Here is a 20896-nt window from a genome sequence, read left to right as displayed (position 1 = left end):
CCCGCCCGCCCGCCGCCCGCCGCCCGCCGCCCGCCGCCGCGCCGGGCCCAAGCGGGCCGGGCGCCCCGGCGGGACCTACCGACTGACCCACCGCGACTCCGCTCGGCTGCGCAGGGCCCGCGCGGGGGCGGCCGGCCCAGCGGCCGAGCGGGTAGCCACGCCGCTGCGCTCGGGCCAGGGACTCACCACTCGCGGGGCGCCTCCGGAACGGTGCGCACGGTGTCCGGTGCGCGACCGCGCGGTCAATGGCCGCTGCGCCCGCACCCACACCCGCACCCGCTCCGCGGCCGGCTCGGCTGGGCCTGCGCCTGCGGCTCCGGAGACGCTGCGGGGCCTTGTGACGGGGCGGGGCCGGGGCGGGGCCGGGGCGGGGCCTGCGGCTGCGGAGACGCTGCGAGGCCTTGTGTCGGGGCGGGGCCTTGTGTCGGGGCGGGGCCTGGGGGCGGGGCGGGGCGGGGAGGCGGAGGAGCGGGGCTGCGGGCCGGGTCTCCACCGGGAGCTCCGGGCTTCTCGCGGTTGGGTCCTACCCGCTGTGGCCGCCGTGCTGGCTCCTTTCCGATCCCCACGCCGGCGCCCAGCGTCCCGCACTGTCCGCCGAAGTGCAGGCTTGGGCCGCGGGGGCTGAAGACCCTGGAGGCAGAGGCCCGGCCTGGCCGCTTGGGTTTGGCGAGCTGGAAGTGCATTCCGGAGCCTGGGACGCGCTGCCCGAGACTCCAGGCCGCGCTGGTCTTCAAACCCCGCTTTCCCTCTTCTCTCGCCCTTTCGTGCGGGCTCTCCCAAACCCGCGGGCCTTCCCCTCTGAGCGCCCCCGCTTCCGCAGTCACTGAGACCACACTAGACCTTCTGTGTCTTCCGTTCTCACCGCATCCTCGCGGCCGGTGAAGGTGGCCTTCTCAGCCCCGCGTCATCACCGGGACCGCAGGTCAAGTCAGCTTCTTCCCGGGGCTCCTGCAGTGCTGCTGGGGCCCGCGGACTGTCGCACCCCGGTTGGTTTGGGCCGCAGTGCCTGGGGGCCCTGTTGGTGGCCTTCCCCAGACCCGCAGTGGTTCGGAGAATGCTCCATCCCGGGCCCATGACGCACTGGCCCACCGTGCAAGACCAGGGGTAGCTGGTGAAGCCCTGAGCTCTGACTCGGCTCCTGCTGGTGTTACAGACTCACCCCTCACGGCCGGTTCCCAGCGGCCACCAGTGTGACAGCTGATCCACAAAAATCCTGGAAAACTTAGCCCCCTGGTCACGGTGGGACCTGCTCTGGCACAGGCTGGGAGGCTGGCCCTCGGCCGCGGGTTGGGGTGTGAGACACGCCTGAGACAGTGTGCGAAAGGTGATCTGCTCTAGGACAAGAGAAGACACGGGCAGGCAGGGTGTAGAACCGGAAGCCCACGCAATTTACGGGGCTCACGTCAAGAAAAATCATTAGAAACGACAACTATGTAGTGGAGGTCGGGGCCTTGGATGGGGCCCAAGCAAGTCAAAGGTCCTTAGGGACTTTTTTTTTTTTTAAGATTTTATTTATTTAGGGCACCTGGGTGGCTCAGTGGGTTAAAGCCTCTGCCTTCGGCTCAGGTCATGGTCTCAGGGTCCTGGGATCGAGCCCCGCGTCGGGCTCTCTGCACAGCGGGGAGCCTGCTTCCTCCTCTCTCTGCTGCCTGCCTCTCTGCCTACTTGTGATCTCTGTCTGTCAAATAAATAAATTTTAAAAATCTTAAGAGAAAGATTTTATTTATTTATTTGACAGAGAGACACAGAGAGAGAGGGAACACAAGCAGGGGGAGTGGGAGAGGGAGAAGCAGGCTTCCCGCTGGGCAGGGAGCCCAATGGGGGGCTCCATCCCAGGACCCTGAGATCATGACCTGAGCTAAAGGCAGACATTTAATCATCTGAGCCCTCCATGCGCTCCAGTCCTTAGGGACTTTAGGTTCAAGTTAAATCTACCAAGAAGAGTGTGGTGAGGGGAGCCACGGGGGTGGTAGCTGGGGGCTCTTGAGAGGCCCATCCCTGCAGAGGGACAGGCCCATGCTTGGGTGTTGGGGGGGGAGTGTCTGTTACTCTACGGAAAGAGGCTGGAGCTGGCTGAGCAAGGGCGAATGCAGGGAGGGTGGGGACAGAGAGGGGATTGGGACCTGGTCAGGCCAAGCCTGGCAGGGCCCCCAAAGGACTTTGGCTTTTACTGAGTTATTCTGGCTTTTCCCACGGCCCAAGCTGGAGCTGTGGGCGCCACTTCACAAGGCTCCGCTGCCCTCTGTTGAGGATGGACCATGGGGTGGGGTGGGGTGGGGTGGGCGTGTCAGAGGGAGACGAAGACAAGAGGCTAGTGCGGTGATCCAGGGAGGAGATGAGGGAGGCTCAGGCCAGGGTGCCGGGGGTGCAGCCCAAGTGCGGGCTCCCCAGGTCCCCCGGACGAGCCACAGGGGCGGGCTGAGGGGTCAGTGAGAGGTGGGAAGTGGGCAGCAGCCGTGGGAACGAATCTGGGAGGCTGGAGGCAGATGACCAAGGGGGGGGGCAGTCGGTAGCAAGAGCGCAGGTGGACCCTAAAGGTGCAGCCGGGGGTAGGCACCGCACCGCCCTGGATCCTGTCTGTGCCTCCCTTTCCCCTTCTGTGATGAGAATCTGCTCAGCAGCACATGTCTGCAGAGTGTGCAACCTCTGCTGGGTTGACCATGATGACAGTGACAATGGCGTCCGCATCGGGCGGGAAGACACACAGGTGCACAGACCAGGGAGCCCCCAGGAGGACAGCAGACGGCAGCTATGCTGGGCGGAGTGGAGGCCGTGCTGGGCCAGGGTGGGAGCTGTTCCCCTTCAGCAGCCTGCGGGCCCTCAGCTGGCTGTGGACCCTGATGCCCCACTCCACCCCTGCCTACAGCTACAGGGCCGGTGGGCCTGGGAGGAGCACAGGCTCCATGGTGCTGGCTGAGCCCAAAGCCGGCCCCGCCCATGTGCAGCTGCAGGGACTATCCCCCACTCCCTGCCTGTGCCCCAGCGTCCAGAGCAGCATGGCCAGACCCTGCTGTGTGCCACGGAGCACATAGTGCCACTCTGCTGTGCCCTGGACAGTCCCCGGCCAGACTGGGTCCTGGCCCACCTGCCCCAGCCCCTCTCCGAGGCAGGGGAGTCGCAAGATTGGGGCAAGTGTGCTTGTTGGGGGGACACTGGGAGCCGGCCTGCACCCTCCCCTGCAGGAGTCTGAGTCCTGGAGACCCTGGGCCTGAGGGGGTTGAGGCGTCCCAGGCCCAGCAGCGGATGTGGTGGGGAGTGTCCCCCCGAGGGCCTGCTGCTGCAGGGGCTGTGTCTGGAGCCCATGCTCCGCAGTGGCAGGGGGGCCCAGGAGGGCCTGGACTGCCCACCTGGGCACCTGCACACGGTTGCCTCCTTCCAGCAGCGGCAGGCTGAAGGGAGCTGCATAGATGTGGGGCCCACCCTCCCTGCTTCAGAGCCCTGATGGGCCTCTGTCCTCTCCTTTCCTCCAAGTGGCCAGGTGGGTCCTACAGCAGGACCCCCAGTGGCGGCGCTCAGGGCTGAGCCTGGCCCCCCACTGTGACATCGTGGAGCCCGAGCAGCTTGCCATGGACACCGGCAGAGGGGACTACCTGGTCACAGTGGGGCCAGGGGCCACCGAGCATGCTCTCCCGGAGGTTGGAGAGCCAGTGAGGGCTCTGAGGAGGGCAGGGCTGGGGACACTGTGCTCCGAGGAGGAAGCAGGGCAGACAGGAGCCTCTCTGGGGATGGGTCCCCCTGGGTCTCTTGGCCAGGCTGGGCCAGTCAGCTTGGGGTTTACCGGGTTACTGGGATGGAGAGCTGGCGGGCTGTGGCCTGGGGTCTCCAGGCTCAGTGGGCACAGTGGAGATGGCCAGCAGGTCTTTGGAGCAGGTCTCCCACACACCCTGCAGCCCCCAGACTGCATAGGCAGTGACCAAGAGAAAGTGCATGTGGGTAGGGCTCTCCGGGGACCCCAGCACACCCTGGGGCCCTTTCTCGACTGGCCTTCTACCTCTCCCTATGCTCGCACCTGTGTTGTGACCCTGTACCCTTCCCCTTCTCTCCATCTTTCACCTAGCTTACCCTGTACCCTGTACCCTGCCTGGGCTTGGCCATTGACCCCACATCTCTCCCTGCCCCCAGCAGAGTTCTGAGTGCGGCCGGCCACCCTGGAGGACCTGGATGGGGAGGACTTGCTGTCTCAGAGCTGGGCGTAGTGGGGATCTGAGGGGCACCCAAGTGGGATCCAGCCTCCAGGGCCCAGGAGGGGGCTGGGATGGCCGCAGGGGATGCCGCCACGCTGTGGTGAACCTGTGGGAGGCAGAAGACAAGCTCGTGGGCAGGGAGCTGGTGGCCCCGCTGGTGGTGCGCGTGGCTTTCAGGCAGGGTGTAGCTGAGCTGGACTGGGCGCTGGGGGCTGCCTAGGAGGCATAGGTCCAGGAGGAGATGGTGGGGTCCTGGGATCCCGTCTGGAGTCGAGATGTGAGTGTTGCCCTGGGGGTGACAGCACCGGTCTCCTGGACTTTGGGGCCCCGCCACCTAGCAGGACTGCTGGCTGCCCAACCCCCCACCCCTGGGATCAGAGTTTGGCCTTTGTCTTGGCCCCAGCTGTGAGCCTGCACCAGGCTTGGGGAGGGCGGGGGCGGGGCAGCCATCAGGGTTCAGTGCCCTAGGAATGGCTCAGATCCCCTGGGTCTCCAGGCGTCTCAGCAGAGGTGGGAGGGTCCTTGGACAGGCTGGGATCTGGCCGAGAGCAGCAGGGAGGCCCGAGTGGGGCCGTGGGGCGGCTGCTCACATGGGATCCGCATGGCCCAGGTGCGTCCACACCCTGTGCTGCCGGCCTCGTGTGGTCGCCCCCTCGTCTCATGGCACCACATCGCCTTGCTGAGCCCCTCCCCACCCCCATCCCCGCTGTCACTCTGGCCCATGGGGCTCCCTAGTCTTGTCCCTGCTCTGGGGGTGGGGGGAGACAGAAGGGTGTAGAGGCAGGTGGCCCCAGGATCTGACAGACCGGAGCAGGGGTCCCCGTTTTGCGGACTGCAGCCCAGTGAGGGCGGGGGTGGCACCCGCTCTCCTTGTCGGAAGCGCGGGGTGGTGGCGCCATCCTGTGGCCACTGTGAGGATTACGCACCCCGCAGATAAGGGACCCGGCGTTGTTCTGGGGATCCCCCAACAGCGTCTGCCCCAGGGGGACCTGCTGCACTATTTTTATTCGCTAAATGTGGCAACTCTGAGCATGGGTGTGTTTCTTTTTTGAAGATTGTATTTATTTGACAGAGAGCATGAGCACAAGCAGGGGAGCAGCGGAGGGAAAGGGAGAAGCAGGCTCCCTGCTGAGCAGGGACCCTGATGTGGGGCTCGATCCCAGGACCCCGAGCTGAAGGCAGATGCCTCACTGACTGAGCCACCCAGGCGGCCCTGGCTCTATGGGTGTGTTTCAAACACGGGGAACCACTGGGTGGGGGACACCGAGAGTGAGCCCCAGCCTGTCAGGCAGCGGGAAGGAGAGGCTGCAGAGGGCCCTCAGGAAGCGGCCAGGGGGTGAGGGCCGTGGCTGGAGCTGAACCGAGCCGGCGGGGGAGTGACGTCGAGGTGAGGACAGGTGCAGATGAGCCGGTCAGGTGAGGGAGGAGGGCGGGCTGGGTGCTTGCTGGGTAGACAGGCAGGAGGAAGGGGCATTGCAGAGGCCAGCCAGGCACTCCAGACGCTGGATGCACAGAGCTGCGGGCAGGCCGGGCAGCAGAAGTGATCCGCAGCCGGGCAGAGATGCAGAACGTCCCCCGCTTCCCCAGATGACCCAGCACCGCTGTTTTCCTGCAGGCAGTCGCTCCAGCTCGGAGGGCCCCTTCCCTCCTCGCTTGGACTTAGCAGCTGTCCCTTCTGCTCTGCGGAAACAGGGTCCGCTGCGTGTGGCTCCCCCCCCCCCCCGCGGGGCTTGCTGGCTAAGGCTCTTGACCTGGCACTCGCAGCTTGTATTTTGTGAACAACGTCGGAGACTGTTTCTTGACTTGCTCCGTGGGGGTGTGGAGAACGGGCTATCTTCTCCTCTTCCATCACACGGTTTGGCCAGTTGCATTTTTCTTATGTCATCAAGGTTGACAGGTGTCACTCCCTGTCTGTGACTACCGTGATGGTAACAGAGAGTATTTACCAATGAACCAGAGGAAACCAGGAAATGAAATCCTCGTTATTAAAACTGTGTTGCATGAAAGAGAATTATGCAAGGTTCAAAGACTAATGGCTCATTTTCTTCTCCTCCTCCTCCTCCTTCTTTACGTAGGCTCCATGCCCAGTGTGGGGTTTGAACCTTGAGCACATGACCCTGAGACCAGGAGTCACGGGGTCAACTGACGGAGCCAGTCAGGCTCTGCAGACCCAGGGCTCTTCATCTTTTTTTTTTTTTTTAACTTTCACTTTTTTTTTCCTGTGTGGTTACCCTCTGTGCCCCCTGTTCCCAGACTGTACGGACTCTCTGTTTAGTAGAGAACCTCCCTGACAGGCCAGGAAACATTTACTTTGCTTTTTACCATTAGAGGTAACTCGCAACTGTAATTGGTAGAAACTTGTTTTTCGAGTGAAAGCTGCTCTGTGTTTGAGGCATAGTTAAGACAAGTTAAAACAAGTTAAATAAACACAGTGAGATTTTGCATATCTTAAAATGTCCTTGTTTTGTCCTCATTAGTAGTGAAGGCAGGCGTAGTGTTCAGGATCAAACTATGTTTTCCTTCCAAGCTCTGAAAGACATTGCCCTTTCTCTTTTCACTTAAAAAACATTGTTTTAGGAAAGCTAAAAAAAAAATCCATTTATGGTCTCTTAGTACCTAGTAGCATTGGTGGTAAGCATGTGGCGTTTTTCCAAGAAGGAGGAGGAGGACTTAGGGGTGTGTGTGTGCGCGTGCGCATGTGTGTGTGCTTGTGTGTCTGGACACTTGGGAGTTTCCCCAGCAGGTAGGTGCCAGAAATGTGTCTTTCGCCTTTGTCCTTCTGGGCCTTTTTACGGATCCTTTCCACCAGCAGATGCCAGCTCGCCAGCTCAGGGCAGGGAAACTGGGCTCCAGGGTGCCCTCGCTGGCAGGGGCTGGCCCCCTGTATGCCACCTTCCCCATGGGGAAGGTCCCCATGGGTCCCCATCTCCTCCCTTTAGCTCTGAGCTGGGGAGTACTTCCCCAGCTCCACCTCCTGACCTCACCACCCAGCCTGCCCACTGGACTCCACGCCTGCATTCCATTCCCAGCCTTTTCAGACTGATTCTTTCTCCAAGCAGCCAGTCCTGGTGCGTGGATGTGATACCCTCTTGCCTCCCCCTGAAGAGATTAGTGGAATTTCTTTGGAAGCTCTGTTTGAGCCGCTGAGTTGGCTCCATCGTGGCTGGCTGCTGGTCTTCCCAGTGCTGAGGGGTCCGGGCCATCTCGTGGGATCTCAAGGGAGGTCCTGTGGGCAGTAGGGGGACCTAGCTCAGCTTTGCCCTGCAGAGCCTGGCTGTGGGTGCCAGGGCCTGGTGAGTGCTTGGGCTTGCCCACCTGCAGCCCTCCTCCTGCAAGGACCAGCCTTCCCTGGAGAGAGCAAGGCTTCTGAGAAGCCCTCCAGCACCACTTGGGGCCCCATCCGGGTGGCTAATGTCTGCCTAATCTCTGCAGAGGGATGCAGCGTGACTGGAGCTCGACCATCTCCCCAGACCCTGAACTCCACCAAGAGAAGGCTCTCGGCTTCCAGGCTCAGCTCTGCTGCAGGTTCCCCGGGGGGTTGGGGTTGGGAGGGGTAGAAGCGTCTCCTGAGAGCCTGGCCCTGGATGGCTTTCCCAGGGTGGAGCGCGTGAGCGTGGGCTGCAGCAGCAGGTCCCACGCCCCGGGGAGCACTGGAACAGGCCCCTGAGAGGTGCCCAGGGGAGCAGGTCCTATGCCATGGCCCATCCCCTAGGCAGTACCACACGTGCGCAGGGCTTCAGCCACAGCTAGGGAGGCTTTGACAGGCCAAGCGGTGGTCTCTGGCTCTGGCCACCCCAGACCATCTTGACCCTCGCCTGTCCCCTGCAGGCACACTCTATGGGCAGGGGCGTGCCTCCCTGTCCCTGCAGGACTGCTACTTGACCCAAGCGCTGATGGCCACAAGGCAGTGTTCCCGGTGGTGGAAACCTGTGGGCGGCCCCCACCCCCTGCGGCCCCTAGCCACGTGTTCCTGTGCCAGGAGCGGGGTAGCCGGCCTCTGCCAGCCCAGCATCTTTGTCATCTTTCGCGACACCCAGGCCCTGCCCACCCACCTCATTACTTGCAAGCACATGCCCGGGCTTCTCCAGAGGACTCCTCTGGGCATTTGGGCCATTTTCCAGCCTCCTGACCCTCCTCCCCCGGCCCCCTCCAGTCCCTGGGCTCCTGGCTGCGCACAGCCTTCCCGCCCCCCTGGGCTGCCTGAGTTGCCCCTGGGGTCGCCCCACCTCTGGCTAGGGGGAGTGGACAGGAGGGTGCGAACCTGGGGGACCAGGGCTGTGTCCCCGCTTGGGGGCCGGTACCCGCCGGAGCCGGTCCAGCCACCAGGGGTCAGCAGAGCCCGGAGGGAGGGTGGGCCCACTCGACCCCGCCCGCCTCGGCCAAACCCCGACCGAGAGCCACTGTTTCCTGAATAAACGTCTACGGGAAACCAGGCGGCGGGGCCTACGGGACCTCTGGGTCCGACCTCTGCTAGGGAAATGGGGGACCCCGGCGTGGCTAGGGGCGAGGGCCGGCGGGCAGAGTCCGTGGCTCCTTCGGGGTAGCCCCGGGCCGCGGGCGGAGGCTGGACCCAGCGCGCACCCCTGCGACCCCACGTCGCCTTAGTGACACGCACGCTCCCCAACAACGTCTCCTTGCCGACCGGCCCGCCCTGTGCGCGCGGGGAGGCCTGCGCCCGGCCAGAGCGGCGCGCACCAGTCGGGCGCTGCCCGCCGAGCGAAACGCGCGCTCCCGCCCGTCGCCTCGGGGAGGCCCCGGCCCCGCGCGCACCCGGGCGCGACGACCGCACGGGCGGCGCTCGGTTGGGGCCGGGGCGGGGCTCCGGGCTCGCCCCGCCTGCGCAGCCTCCGCGGCTCTCCCCTCCCGGCAGTCCCGCGGCGGCGACCGAGCCTAGCCGAGCTGAGCCACCAGGCACGTAGGACCCGGCGGGGGATGGAGAGGCGTGCGGCGCGCGGGAGCTGCGGGGCGGGGCTGGGGGCGCTGCGGCCTCAGGCGTCCCGGAACTAGGGACTGCGTCGCGGCCCGTCCTCCCTGCGGAGGACACCACCTCTGCGCGCCCAGCACTGCGGAACTGGACGGGCGGTGCCCGGAGTGTGGGCAGGAAAGGCTGCTGGGGAGGCGCGGTGACAGCGGCGTGCCGGGCGGGGGGACTGGAGCAGAGGTGCGGGTGGAGGAGCGGGAGTGGGGGGAAGAGGGTAGGCGGGGCGGGGTGGCCCCCAGCTCCGGTGCCCGCTGTCTCCTCGCCAGCGCTGAGCCCCAGGGCGGAGGCACAGAGTCCACATTGTGCCCCCCACTCCACCCGGCCCTGCCGGGACAGAGCCCCATTCACCTCCCGCACGCCAGCGCTCTTGGGGACCCGGAGCTGAAGAGCGGTCACGCGTGGGTGTGCTTGTGCCCCGGCAGCGCCGGGGGTGCGGGTGCGCGTGAGGCTCTGGGCTGCGGCAGGAGGGGAGGCCCGAGCTCCGCCCACGCCGCTGCGGCTCCCGATGCTCACAGGCCTTCACTGCGGAGAGCAAGGTGGGACTGCGCGGAGGTGGGGGTGGGGAAAGGCGGTGGGGAGTCCTAGAGGCTGACACAGCTCGGAGGTAGAGCGCCGGTGTCCAGCGGATGGGGCCGGGACCCTTCCCTGATGGCGGGGTGAGGGCAGGGAGTGCGGTCAGGGCTCCCTGATGGTGCTGCTGGCGGGCTGATCAGAGGTTTTCAGGGGACGTGCAGGTTTGGGACGCAGCCAGTGGGGGCTGGTTTCTGAGTGATGGCGTGAGCCCTGGGGCAGACAGTGTGGAGGGGCCAGTGTCCTGGCGATAGACAAGGGAGTGAGGTCAGTGTTGGGGGGAGGGGTGTCTTTGTGTGGGTGTCCCCAGGGTGAGCTGGAGGGAGTGAGGCCAGTTGTGGATGGGAGCAGAGAGTTGTCAGTGTCTGGGTTGGGGGGGGTCAGTACGTGTGAAGTGGGACCCAGGAGGGGAGTGGGGGTCGGTGTCCGGCTGTTTAGGGTGCGAAGGGTGCGGTCAATGTCCAGATTAGGGAAGTGGCGGTTGGTGTGCAGTAACCCCCTAAGCCCAGAAGTGTGACCCCCTCCTGCTCCCTCTCCAGGAGGCCATGTCGGGCGAGATCCACGAGGGACGGCCGGTGGCTGAAGATGCCAACGGAGGCAGCAGCTCGCCCAGCCCTGGGGACACACTGCCCTGGAACCTGGGGAAGACACAGAGGACCCGGCGAAGCGGAGGGGGCTCGGGGGGCAATGGGAGCGTGCTGGACCCCGCCGAGCGGGCCGTCATCCGCATTGCAGGTAACACCGTGGGTCTGGTCGGTCCGGTTCGGACACTGGCGCCCGCTTGCTGACTGAGCACCTGCCCGCGGCTTCCCGCAGGTGTCAGCTGTGGGAGCCCCGCTGCGCCTTGGGGGCAGGTGACCGCGGGCCGCACAGCGCCACCTGCTGGCCCCTGCCTGTCCGCCGCAGGAGGCCCGCGCGGGAGCCCGAGGTTGAGTCGGGTCTGGCGGCGCCATCATGGGCCTCATGACCAGGAGCCAGTGCCCAGATGCCATGATACTTTCTGGGGCTTCTGGGGCAGGGCCACCTCGCAGGCCCCTTGCTCTCAGCCGCCACCCCCGGCAGCGCGGGGGAGCACGCAGGAGCCGGAGGGGAGGGATCCCCGGTTGGCTAGAGCTGCGGGGCCTCCGTGGGCCGGGGGCCTGCCTTGGCCTCCAGCCGCTGCCCTGCAGTGGAGGACGGGAAGGGCCCGGCCGGAGGCCCCTGCGAGTGTAGGGCGGGGCAGCTGGGGACGGCCCCTGCCCCTGGGAAGTGGGTGACCCAGGGCTGGAGGCCATCAGGCAGGCTGTGGCGGGAGGGGGAAGGGCCGGCTGAGGGTTCGCTGGCGCAGGCTATAGACGGCTGACCCCCATTACCCCCAGGACAGAGTGAGGGCGAGGCATGTGGAGGGCAGACCGGCCCCTGCAGGAGGCCGGAGCGACACTGAGGCAGGTGGCCAGAAGCCTGCAAGGCCAGCAGCTGAGCGGCGAGGGGCTCCATGGGTGGGAGGCCCGGCAGCAGCTCAAGGCAGCGCGGAGGCGCGGGACGCCGTGAGGGTGTGTGGGCGTCACATATGGATTTTGAACGAGGATTTTTACCCACGTGAAAGCGGATCACGAGTGTCCTTCCGCACCTCACTCCGTCTTCGGCGTCCGCCCCCGCCGTGGGGTGGTGGCCGCAGCCTTCCCCGGGCGAGCTGCCGTCGGGGCGTGGGCCGCGCACTCTGCGGCCCGCAAAGGAGGACGTTCGTCTCCCGCGCTGGGACACGGGGGGCTTTGCCCATTTCGTGGGTGGGAGAGAATCTGTCTTTCAGTTTTACCAAATCTTTTTTCTTTTGGCTGCGCATTCCCTATTTTAGTCCTTTTAGACTAAAATTTGTTGTGCTTTGAGGCTCTTTTTATATCGAAGCCGCCAGCTCTGGTCTCCAGCAGCGGGAGGCGTCTCGGGAGCGGCGCGGGGAGGAGGGACGGGCGCGCCCGGGGGCGGCCAGGTGAGGTCGCCCGGGACGTCGGAGGGGGCGGGGGTCGGGGTGGGGGCGGGAGGGGTGCGGCGGCCGGGAGCCTGCCCAGCCCGCCCCGCGCGGGCCCCGGCCCCCTGGCCCCTCGCCCGGCCCCGCCCCGCCCGTGGGGCATCCTGGGTGCGGGGGGGGGCGGGGCGGAGCCGCCCCTTTAAGTGGCGCGCGGCCGCGGGGCCGGTGGCCGCCGGGTCTGGAGGCTGTTCCGCGCCGCCGCGCCCCGCGCCCAGGCATGGCCGCCCCGCCGCCCCCGGGCCCGCCGCCCGACGAGCTGGACTTCATCCAGGCCTACGAGGAGGTGCGGGAGAAGTACAAAGGTACGGCGCCGCCGGCCCCGCGCACCGTGCGGGCGACCTGCAGTCCGGCTGGGCCCTGGCGGGTCCTCACGGCCTCTGACCGCTGGTCCGCCGTGGCTGCTTCTATCGCGGCCCCGGGCACAGCCCAGGCCGCTGCCTCGCCGGCCCCGCTCGACCCCCCGCGGCTGCGGCGGCCCCCGGGAGAGGCGGGAGGGCCCCGTGGAATCCCCGTGGTCATGCCCTTAATAGGGCATCGCGCGGCGAGGGTGGTGGGGTGGGCCGCGCCGCGGGCGGAGGCTCGCAGGGCCGGGGTCCAGTGTTCCCCGCCGGTGCCCAGCAGACACGCGGGTCAAGGCCGAGCCCTCCCGCGCCCCTCAGCAGGGTGCCTCCCCCCGTGGGTTGGGGACCCCGCGGCCACACCTGGCAGTGGGTCGCATACTTGTGGCCTCTCCTCACATCCCCAAACGGGTCCTCACCTACGTTGCCACCCTTCCTTGGCAGGGACCTCCTCACTCCCCTTCTCTGACACCCCCCCCAGGCAGCCGTGGGCTGGGGAAGACAGGGCAACCTTCCCTTCCTATTCAGAAGAACTGATTCTCTGGCTTTGACAGACCCCCTGGCCTGCTGCAGGGGCCCCCTGGGGCCTCGGACCTGCCCAGGCCCTCGGTGCTGTCACCCGCGGGCACACGCAGCCCTGGCTCCTGGCCCACACAGGCTCAGGTCCCGGTGAGTGAGCTGCTGCAGAGGGTCGAGGCGCCGGCCCTGGGCAGAGCTGACCGGAGCTGTTTCCAGCTCCACGTGGCTGGCTCGGCCCCCAGGGGCAGCTCAGGGAGAGCTCCTGCTGGCGCCTCACCTTGCTCTCTGCCTACTGACCTCCCCCAGGCAGGGAGAGGTTGCAGAGTGCCTAGGACTCGTCCCTGCCGGGCCCCCTCCGCACAGAGCTTCTGCTTGATCTCCGGCGTGCTGTGCGCTCTCCTGCCCGTGCTGTGGCCGCCCCATTGGCCTGGTCCTCACAGAGATGCTCCTGGGGTGACGGGCTCCTGAGGGAAGGAGTCTAGGTCCAGAGAGGGCCGGCTGCTGCTCTTAGCTCCCAGAGCTGGCCTGGCCTTGGAGGGTTCATCTGGGTGGGTCCTGGGCAAGGAAGCAGCTGCCCACGTGGGCCACGGCTCTCCTGGCACACCCCAGGACAGAACTGTTTATGAAGTGGTCACTCTGTTTGAAGTAGGGACACCTACGCAAAATATACAGAATACGTAGTGGTTTGTTCCAGAATCTTCCTTGGTGTGATCAGGTTGGTCCAGCTCCTGTCCAGGGCATCCAGGTGAGGCATCCTGACAAGAGTAGCCATGTTCCCTCTTCTCCCTGGGTTGGAGGCCTGCCTCCCAGGAGTGAGATCTGACAGGTCCCTGGGGGTTTTCCTGTCTCCATGCCCGCCTTCGCCAACCCAGCCTCCCTGGATGCCAGGCTTGGTGTTGGACACGCTGGGCTGTCTTGGCCTGTGTCCACCTCCTGGGCGTGGTGGTTGGAGGCTGACAAGAAGGCAGTCGGCGACTCAAGCCTGCTTCTTGCCCAAGGGTGCACAGCATGGACTCGCCGGGGCCGTGGCCCAGCTCTCTGGTCTGGTGGCACTGGCAGCTAGCCTGGCTTAGTAGGAGAGCGAGTGCTGAGGGCTTCCCACATGGGCCTGGGCATCGGAGGGCTTCTGGGTCATACCAGGCACCCCCGGGACTCCTTAGCTCCTTTGAGTAAGGGGCTAGGTTGGTGCCTGTGGCCAGCCCAGGGCCACTGCCAAGGCCAGGAGGAGCCTAGAGGAGGCCATAGGTGGCTGGGCGATAGGCCACAGGCCTGACCACTGTGCATGCCTTGGACCTACCAGAGGACCAAGGCCCTGGTCCACCCTGTCCCTGGAGGTGGAGGGCTCCCAGTGGGGTAGGGAGGGAAGGGGTGGCCCCTGATGCCAGCCAGTGTGCAGATGGGGAGGCCGAGCCCCCCTCTCTTGGGTCCCAGCACAGCACTTTTCATGACTGCCCCTCAGCCATGCCCAAGCCCTGCTGGTCCCTCACTGGGCCCACCAAGGGCTCTGGCTTCTGTCTCCTGGTTTCTAGCCCAAGCTAGCTCTCACCCTCCCAGCCCCACACATGAGAAGCTTCTTCCCCAGTCCAGCCACTCAGTCCCTGCCCCCAGTGACCCCCTCCCCCCACAGTGCCCCAGACCCCACCCCGGACACGTCATTCATTCCTGGGCTCTCCCGCTGGAAATCCCCAGTCCTCCCTTCAGGGTCACTGCTCCTCCCAGAACATTCTCAGTTTCCTGTCAGCCTGAGCCCTTACCCCTGCCCATCCCCCCTGCCTTCTCTTCAGGGCACATTCCTGTGGAGCTGGAGCCACTGGGTCTGTGGTGGGAGAGCTCTGGGTGCCCCGTGGGAGGGGGGCTGCAAGGGCTCTCCTGAGTCCTGGTTCCCCAGAGCCTGGCCTAGAGTGACTCCGACTCCGAGGCTGGCTGTGGGAGGGCAGGGAGGGTGTGGGTGAGGGAGGACCCAGGTGGGCCAGGTGAGTGGGGTAAGGGTGCTGGTAGAGGGGCAGCCCAACTCTCCCGTGGTGCTGTGTGCACAGGGCCAGAGGACTGTCTGTAGGATTAGGGGGGACTGGGGCTTGCCAGCAGGGCCTGGGCGGCCGGGGTGGAGCCTTCAAGGTTGTCCCATGGGGCCGGGAGCAGGGTGGCCCCAGAGTCCATGTGGGTCTGAAAGCAGCACCTTGGGGTTCTGATGAAGTCGCTTTGGGGGTCCGGGTGGGGTTGGTGGGGGGCAGGGCTTCCAGGCAGGGGGTTGGGGTAGGGAGCCTGCATCAGCCTGGGGAGAAGGTGGGTCCAGAGAGGCCCTGGGGTGGGGGGAGCTGTCTAGGTGTCTCTGGGCATGCGCCCAGCATGTATCTTGTGTTTTCTTTGGGACTCAGCTGGAGAGGGCTTCCCCACTCCCTGGCAGGGCTGGCATTATGCCTGGCACCCTCCTTCCCTGTCCCGCTTTTCCCAGGGCCTGGACTCTGCGCTGGGTCATCTGTGTCCCCCGCACTGCCCCAGGCCGTCACGGCATCTGCAGGGTGCTCTCGGGGTGCGTGGGTGGTCAGCACAGAGCGTCATCTTTGGTGACCGGAGCTCAGCTGCAGGGGCCGGGCTCTTTGGAGAGGACTCTAGGGCTGTGGTCTTCTGTCCCCAGTGCAGTGCGATCGGAGAAAACAAGACAAACAATGACCACACTGTGGAACTACGTAAAGGAAAACAGTTATGGTCACACCTCTGGCCCCCAGTCTCACTGGCTGGGGGGACCACAGCGTGTGTGTGTGTGTGTGTGTGTGTGTGTGTGTGCATGCGCGCGCACACACCCGTGATTGTGGGGGTGGGGAGAGCAGAGGTTTTCAGCATATTAATAGACTCGTGAAACCATCAGCACAGTTAATTCCAGAACACTGACATCCCCCCGGCCCCCGGCAAACCCTGGTCTACATTCGGTCTCTAAGGATTTGCCTATTCTGGATGTTTCGTATCAGTGGAGACAAACCATCTTGTACCTGGCCTCTTTTATTTAGCATGATGTTTCCAAGGTTCGTCTGTGTGGGAGTGTGTGAAGGACGTCGTTCCTTCCATGGTGGAATCATAGCCCACGGCACGGACGCACATGCTTTGTTCTCTGTGCGTCAGTTCATGGACGTCTGGGCCTTTTTTTGGCCATTACGAATAACACTGCCATGGACATCTGTGTGCGGGTGTTTGTGCGGACCAGCGTCCCCATGTCTCCTGGGTGGACACCAGGGAGTGTGATTGCTGGGTCACGTGGGAACTCTATGTTTAACTGTTGGAAGAGCTGCCAGGCTGTTTTCCGTAGCAGCTGCCCAGTCCCGCATTCCTCACAATGGTGTGCGAGCCTTCCCACTTCTCCACATCCTCACCAACACTTAGGCTTACCTACCTCTTTGAGTACAGACATTCAGTCCTGGTGGGCAGAGGGGGGATCTCCTTGTGACTTCGCTTTCCGTTTCCTGATGGCTGACCATATCAAGAGCTTATTGGTCATTTGCGTACCATCTTTTGAGAAACATCTATCCAGAGCCTTTGTCTGTTTTTAAGTTGGGTCTTTATCTTTTTATTGTTGAGTTGTAGGTATTCTTTATGTATTATAGATACATGTTCCTTACCAGATACAGGATTTGCAAAAAGTTTCTGATTCTGTGGGTTGTCTTTGTACCTTCCTCGTGGTGTCCTTTGAAGCAAAAGTTTTTAATTGCAATGAGTCTAGTTGATCTGTTTTGTTTTGTTTTTTTTTTTTTTGCTTGTGCTTTTGGCCTCATATCTAAGAAACTATTGTTTTCTCCAAAGTCATGAAGATTTATGCCTACAGTTGCTTCCAGGAGTTTTATGGTTTAGGCCTTACATTTAGGTCTTTGATCTGGTTTTTCGTTTGTTTATTTATTTCCATTTATTTCCTTCATCCCTTTACGTGGACATTTGGGCTTGTCGTTAAAAACGATTGCATTTCTAGGCTGCGCTCTGGCATAGGTGAGCATGGCAGATACAAGACACACGCGTTCTCCAGATCTTTGCCAACTGATTGATGAGAGAATCCAAACTATTTTAATTCGCATTCTTTGATTAGTAAATAAAAACATCGTTTTGTAGTTCTCGGCTAATTTCACTTTTCTTCTTTTACGAGTTGCCTACTCAAAACCCTTGTTCAGATCTAGGCGAGAGGCAGGTAGGGATCAGGTTTGAAAAGAAAAAAGCATTGTTAATTTTTCTGTATGATGTGTTTCTCTTTGAATTATAAGTGCTCTTTACAGAAGTGCCTGGGAGGCACAGTCAGTTAAGCCTCCGTCTCTTGGGTTCTTGGTTTTGGCTCAGGTCATGATCTCAGGGTCCTGGGATTGAGCCCTGGGTCCAGCTCTATGCTTGGTGGGGTGTCTGCTTCTCTGCTTCTCCCTCTGCCCTCTCCCTGCTTGCTCACTCTCTCTGTCTAAAATAAATAAATACATCTTTTTAAAAAGCCTTTAAAAAAAAGAGCTCTTTACGTATTATGAATATTAACTTCCTTATTTGTTATATATATTTCAAACTTTTCTCCTGGTTTGTTACCTTTGGTAAGTAAGCGTTCTATTGAAATATAACATTTCTACAGAAAAGCATGCAAATTATATACACGTCGCTTCCTTAAATTTCACAGTTTCCTTGTGACCAGCATTGAGATCTTGGAAATAGCTTCTTAGCCTCTTAAAAGGCCCCGTGTTTCCAGTTGTTGTCTTGACTTCTCACACCACACAGCCGTGGGGTCGCCTGTCATTTCATCCTGTCTCTGTCTTCATCCATATCAACTCGAAAACTTTCCTCTTTTATTTTGTGATCTCTGAGTTTCATGTCTGCTCAGGACACTCTTCTTTTGTAAAAAAGGTTTGCTGAGAGTGTCTTCCAGTTCTGGTGTGTTTGTTTTCTAACATCTTCCTCTTTATCTGGAATTTGTTTTGGGCTGGAGTGTGTGGGAGACTTGGGGTGTCATGCTCAGGGTTTGGACTTGCATTAGTGGGTGACCAAGAGGATTTTATGTATCTCCTTTCCCACCAAGCCCAGCTTCCTGAGGGCAGGGTCTGTGTCCTGCTGCTCCTCTGTCGTAAGACAAGATCACTTAGAAACGAGTGAGTGAGTGGGAGGGAGAAGTGGGCCCTGAGCCAGACCCTCGCGGGACTCCTGGTCCCAGTCAGTTGCCCTAGGTTCCCCCAGAGCAGGTGCCGAGGGGAGAGTCCTGGTGGTGGCAGAAGGCAGGGTGGGAGCCGGCCTTCTCTCCAGCAGGGGAGGCGGGACAGCGGGAGTTTGCTTTAGGTTTGCGAGTTGGAGATGAGCGAGCCTGTGGAGATCCCGGCATGCCAGAAAAGGCTGGATGAGTTGAGGGAGGCCCGTCTGGGGCCGTGCTTTGGGGTCCTCATGAGGAAGGGAGGAGGCCCATCTCTGAGCCTTGGGGCAGCTGGGGACGCCGGCCAGGGGAAGCAGGGGCAGAGCCACAGTACAGTGTCCCGGCGGCCCAGTGAATGGGAAGGGGTGACAGACCAGAAGAGGGCCACCTGAGCAGGACAAGGCTCCAAGAGTGCCCAGCCCTTGGTGATAAGGGACACTGGGGACCTTGGTGAGACCTGTTTGGAGGTGTAGTCAGGTTGGAGGTGCTGAGGGTGATGTTCGGGGAAGAAGAGGGGTGCAGGGCTGGAGGGTGTCCAACACTGTGGGAGGGAGGGGGCCCACCAGGACAGAGTGCCGGCAAACAGGTGAAACACTGGCCTGAGGTCCCTGGGGCGGGGTGGCCTTGGCCTGGAGGGGCATCTGTGGCCTTCGGGGGTATGGGCATTGCCGAATGCTGGGCCATCTCTCTCCTTGGCCCATCTGCCTGTGCTGGGGGCTGAATGTGACCGCCCCTTGCCACTGAGGGCCTGTGGGGTGAGCAGGGGGTGGGGCTGTCAGGCCTTAGAGTATAGCAAGGTGTGGGTGATGGTGCCTCCTAGCCTCGGTTTCCCCATAAAGCCTGAGGGGAGCTGGCAGGAGGGGGGTGGGGTCTGGGTGCCTTCAGAGGGGGCTCGAGGAGGCTGGGGAGCAGTGGCACAAGTGGGGGCCACTTGTAGGCCAGCTGTGGACAGGGAGCCGTGGGCAGAGGAGCCGATGCTGTGGGGCACGAGGTTGGGGACCCAAGTGAAGGCAGGCGCTGGGTCATTTGGGGGGGCCCAGGTTGCTGGTGGACCGGGTGCAGGGAAGGTCAGGAACTCATCCTCAGGTGATGGGAAGAGAGCGCCCATTCAGAAGCCATGGGACAGGAGCCTGGAGGCCTGGGCGCTCTCCTCCCTTCCTCTCCTCTGGGGGTGCTTGGGTCGTGATTTAGGAGAGGAGTTGTCCCCAGGGTGGTCAGCCCTTGGCAGGGACCTTTACTACTGTTCTGAGGCAAAAGGGATGGGGAGCCAGGAAGAGGAGGGGGGACACTCTGCTGCCCACCCTGGTTCCTGGAGTGGGGACAGGTCAAGGGCCAATTCTGCAGGCAAGGAATGCCCTAGAAGGACGTCTGGTGTAGCTGGTCTGGAGTCTGGGTTCAGGCGGGCTGGTGGCCGCACTGGTGCCCAGCACAGTGGGGGAGGGGCGGCCCTCTGGGCCCTCTGGGACCCATGTGCAGGCCTCAGGGGGCAGGTGTGGGCCAGCTGGTGGGAGGCCCAAGAGCAGTGTCCACAGCAGGTGTCTCTGGGTGTGGGGCCCTTAGAGTCTTTCTTCTCTTCTCTGTGTTTTGTTTTTTTTTTAAGATTTTATTTATTTATTTAACAGAGAGATCACAAGTAGGCAGAGAGGCAGGCAGAGAGAGAGGGGGAAGCAGGCTCCCCACTGAGCAGAGAGCCCAACGCAGAAGCTGATCCCAGGACCCTGAGACCATGACCTGAGCCGAAGGTAGAGGTTTAACTCACTGAGCCCTCTAGGCACCCCTGTTTCCGTTTTTGAAATGAATGTGCATTTTGAACTTTTAAAATGTATCCTTTTTTCTCCTTTCTCATTAAGTGAAGGGCTATGGGGAAAGCTTATAGGACTGGAGTGAGCCTTGAGGGACACGACCGAGCTTGACTGTGGTTATTACTAGGACAGCTCATGCTTGGCTGTGGGATAGAGCTGGCCCCAAGAACACCCTCTCCTGGGTCGCTGCCTCAAACAGCACCACGGTACCTCCCACTCTTTCAGAGGCTGTAGGGCTGCTCCTGTCCCAGCGCCCAGTGGCCATGGGCCTTCCCTGGTGAGTGACTATGGCTCTGTCTTCAACACGGCCTCCTCCCTGTGTCTTCTCCTGTCTCTTATAAGGCTCCTTGTCACTGGATTTAGAGCCTCCCTGAGTGATTCAGGATGATCTTATCTGAAGATTCTGAATTATAACTGCAAAGACCCTTTTTCCGAATAAGAGAACACTGTGGCTCTGGGATTTGGAGGTGGACACAGATTTGGGGGACAACCATTCAGGCCATAGCTGTCTGCCCTCTGGCCTCCTAAAACTCATGTTTGTCACATGCAAAATACATTCACCCCTTCCCACCGTCCCCCAAAGCATCAGCCCATTATAGCATCAACTCAAGTTCAAAACCTCATCTAAATTTCAGCAGCTCAAAAGCCCCACATCTTGTCCAAAGTGTCCAAATCAGGACTGGGTGAGGCCCTGGACACCTTGGGGCAGAATTCCTGTCTGGGGGTGGACCTGAGAAAGTAGTGAGCCAGTCCGAGACTCCAGAATACAATGGTGGGACAGGCACAGACTAGACACCCCCTTTCCAAGGGGGGGAACTAGACAGTGATCAGGGGCTTGAGGTCCCAGCAAGTTTGAAACCTGCAGGGCAAATTCCTTACTCCTCCGGTGGTGGTGGCGTGATGCTCTGCGCTCTGGCCTCCCGCTCAGGCCCCAAGGCTCTGCTCGGGGAGCCCTGTCTCCTTTTCCTTGAAGGGTAGCCCAGGGTTGAAGCTGAGTAGCCCTGACAGCCCATTTCCCAGGAATCCCAGATTCCTAACGCCTTTCCTCTGTGTGCTGTGTTCCGTCCAGTCCAAGCTGGTGGTGTCTCCGCTGGTCTGACATTCTCATAAACCTGTGGGTCTCCTGTGTATGTCACGGGTCCCATGTCCTTAGACAAGAGGGGTCTCCATAGATCTTTTCTGGATTACCCCACTCCCTTCCTAGCTTCTGCTGAGACGGTGGAGTGGACCTGTGGGTCTGACAGCTGATCTGCTCCGCGGAAGGCCGTCCAGTCACCCTTGGCTGTCCCCCTCCAGGACATACTCTCCCAGCCTTAGCATCCTTTGCAGTCTGAACAGGTCGGGGCTCTCCCGGGTCACCAGC

At 62.1% G+C, this 20896-nt stretch overlaps 3 protein-coding genes across 9 annotated transcripts in view; 2 read left to right on the top strand and 1 right to left on the bottom strand.

Moving 5' to 3' along the window:
- The window catches only part of GRINA (glutamate ionotropic receptor NMDA type subunit associated protein 1), a 3693-nt gene extending 3400 nt beyond the window's left edge, over positions 1-293 (bottom strand). Inside the window, exon 1 of one of the 2 annotated variants that reach the window (XM_032848328.1) lies at positions 187-293. The gene's annotated coding sequence lies outside the window, so the exon portion shown is untranslated. Of the gene's footprint in view, positions 1-79; positions 160-186 lie in introns of those variants that run through there. The other variant, XM_032848329.1, reaches the window with a different exon arrangement.
- Positions 294-2675: 2382 nt separating this feature from the next.
- Positions 2676-8313, top strand: PARP10 (poly(ADP-ribose) polymerase family member 10). Its single transcript, XM_032848334.1, is given in 7 exon segments — positions 2676-2877; positions 2946-3128; positions 3472-3933; positions 8013-8060; positions 8063-8156; positions 8158-8258; positions 8261-8313. Coding segments are annotated over 7 exon segments (1143 nt in total).
- A 1879-nt stretch (positions 8314-10192) lies between these two features.
- LOC116861563 (plectin) overlaps positions 10193-20896 on the top strand; it is a 52260-nt gene continuing 41556 nt past the window's right edge. For 3 of the 6 annotated variants that reach the window (XM_032848237.1, XM_032848231.1, XM_032848229.1), the window contains exon 1: positions 11904-12042. In XM_032848237.1, the coding sequence (XP_032704128.1) occupies positions 11958-12042 (85 nt within the window). In that variant the 5' untranslated portion in view covers positions 11904-11957. Of the gene's footprint in view, positions 10471-11903; positions 12043-20896 lie in introns of those variants that run through there. The other 3 variants (XM_032848220.1, XM_032848219.1, XM_032848218.1) reach the window with 2 other exon arrangements.

Source organism: Lontra canadensis, unplaced genomic scaffold (genome assembly GCF_010015895.1).
Source record: "Lontra canadensis isolate GAN:19392208 unplaced genomic scaffold, GSC_riverotter_1.0 scaffold201, whole genome shotgun sequence".
Lineage (NCBI taxonomy): Eukaryota > Metazoa > Chordata > Mammalia > Carnivora > Mustelidae > Lontra > Lontra canadensis.
The sequence above is the reverse complement of the archived record's forward strand: the minus strand, read 5'-3'. Positions and strand labels throughout refer to the sequence as shown.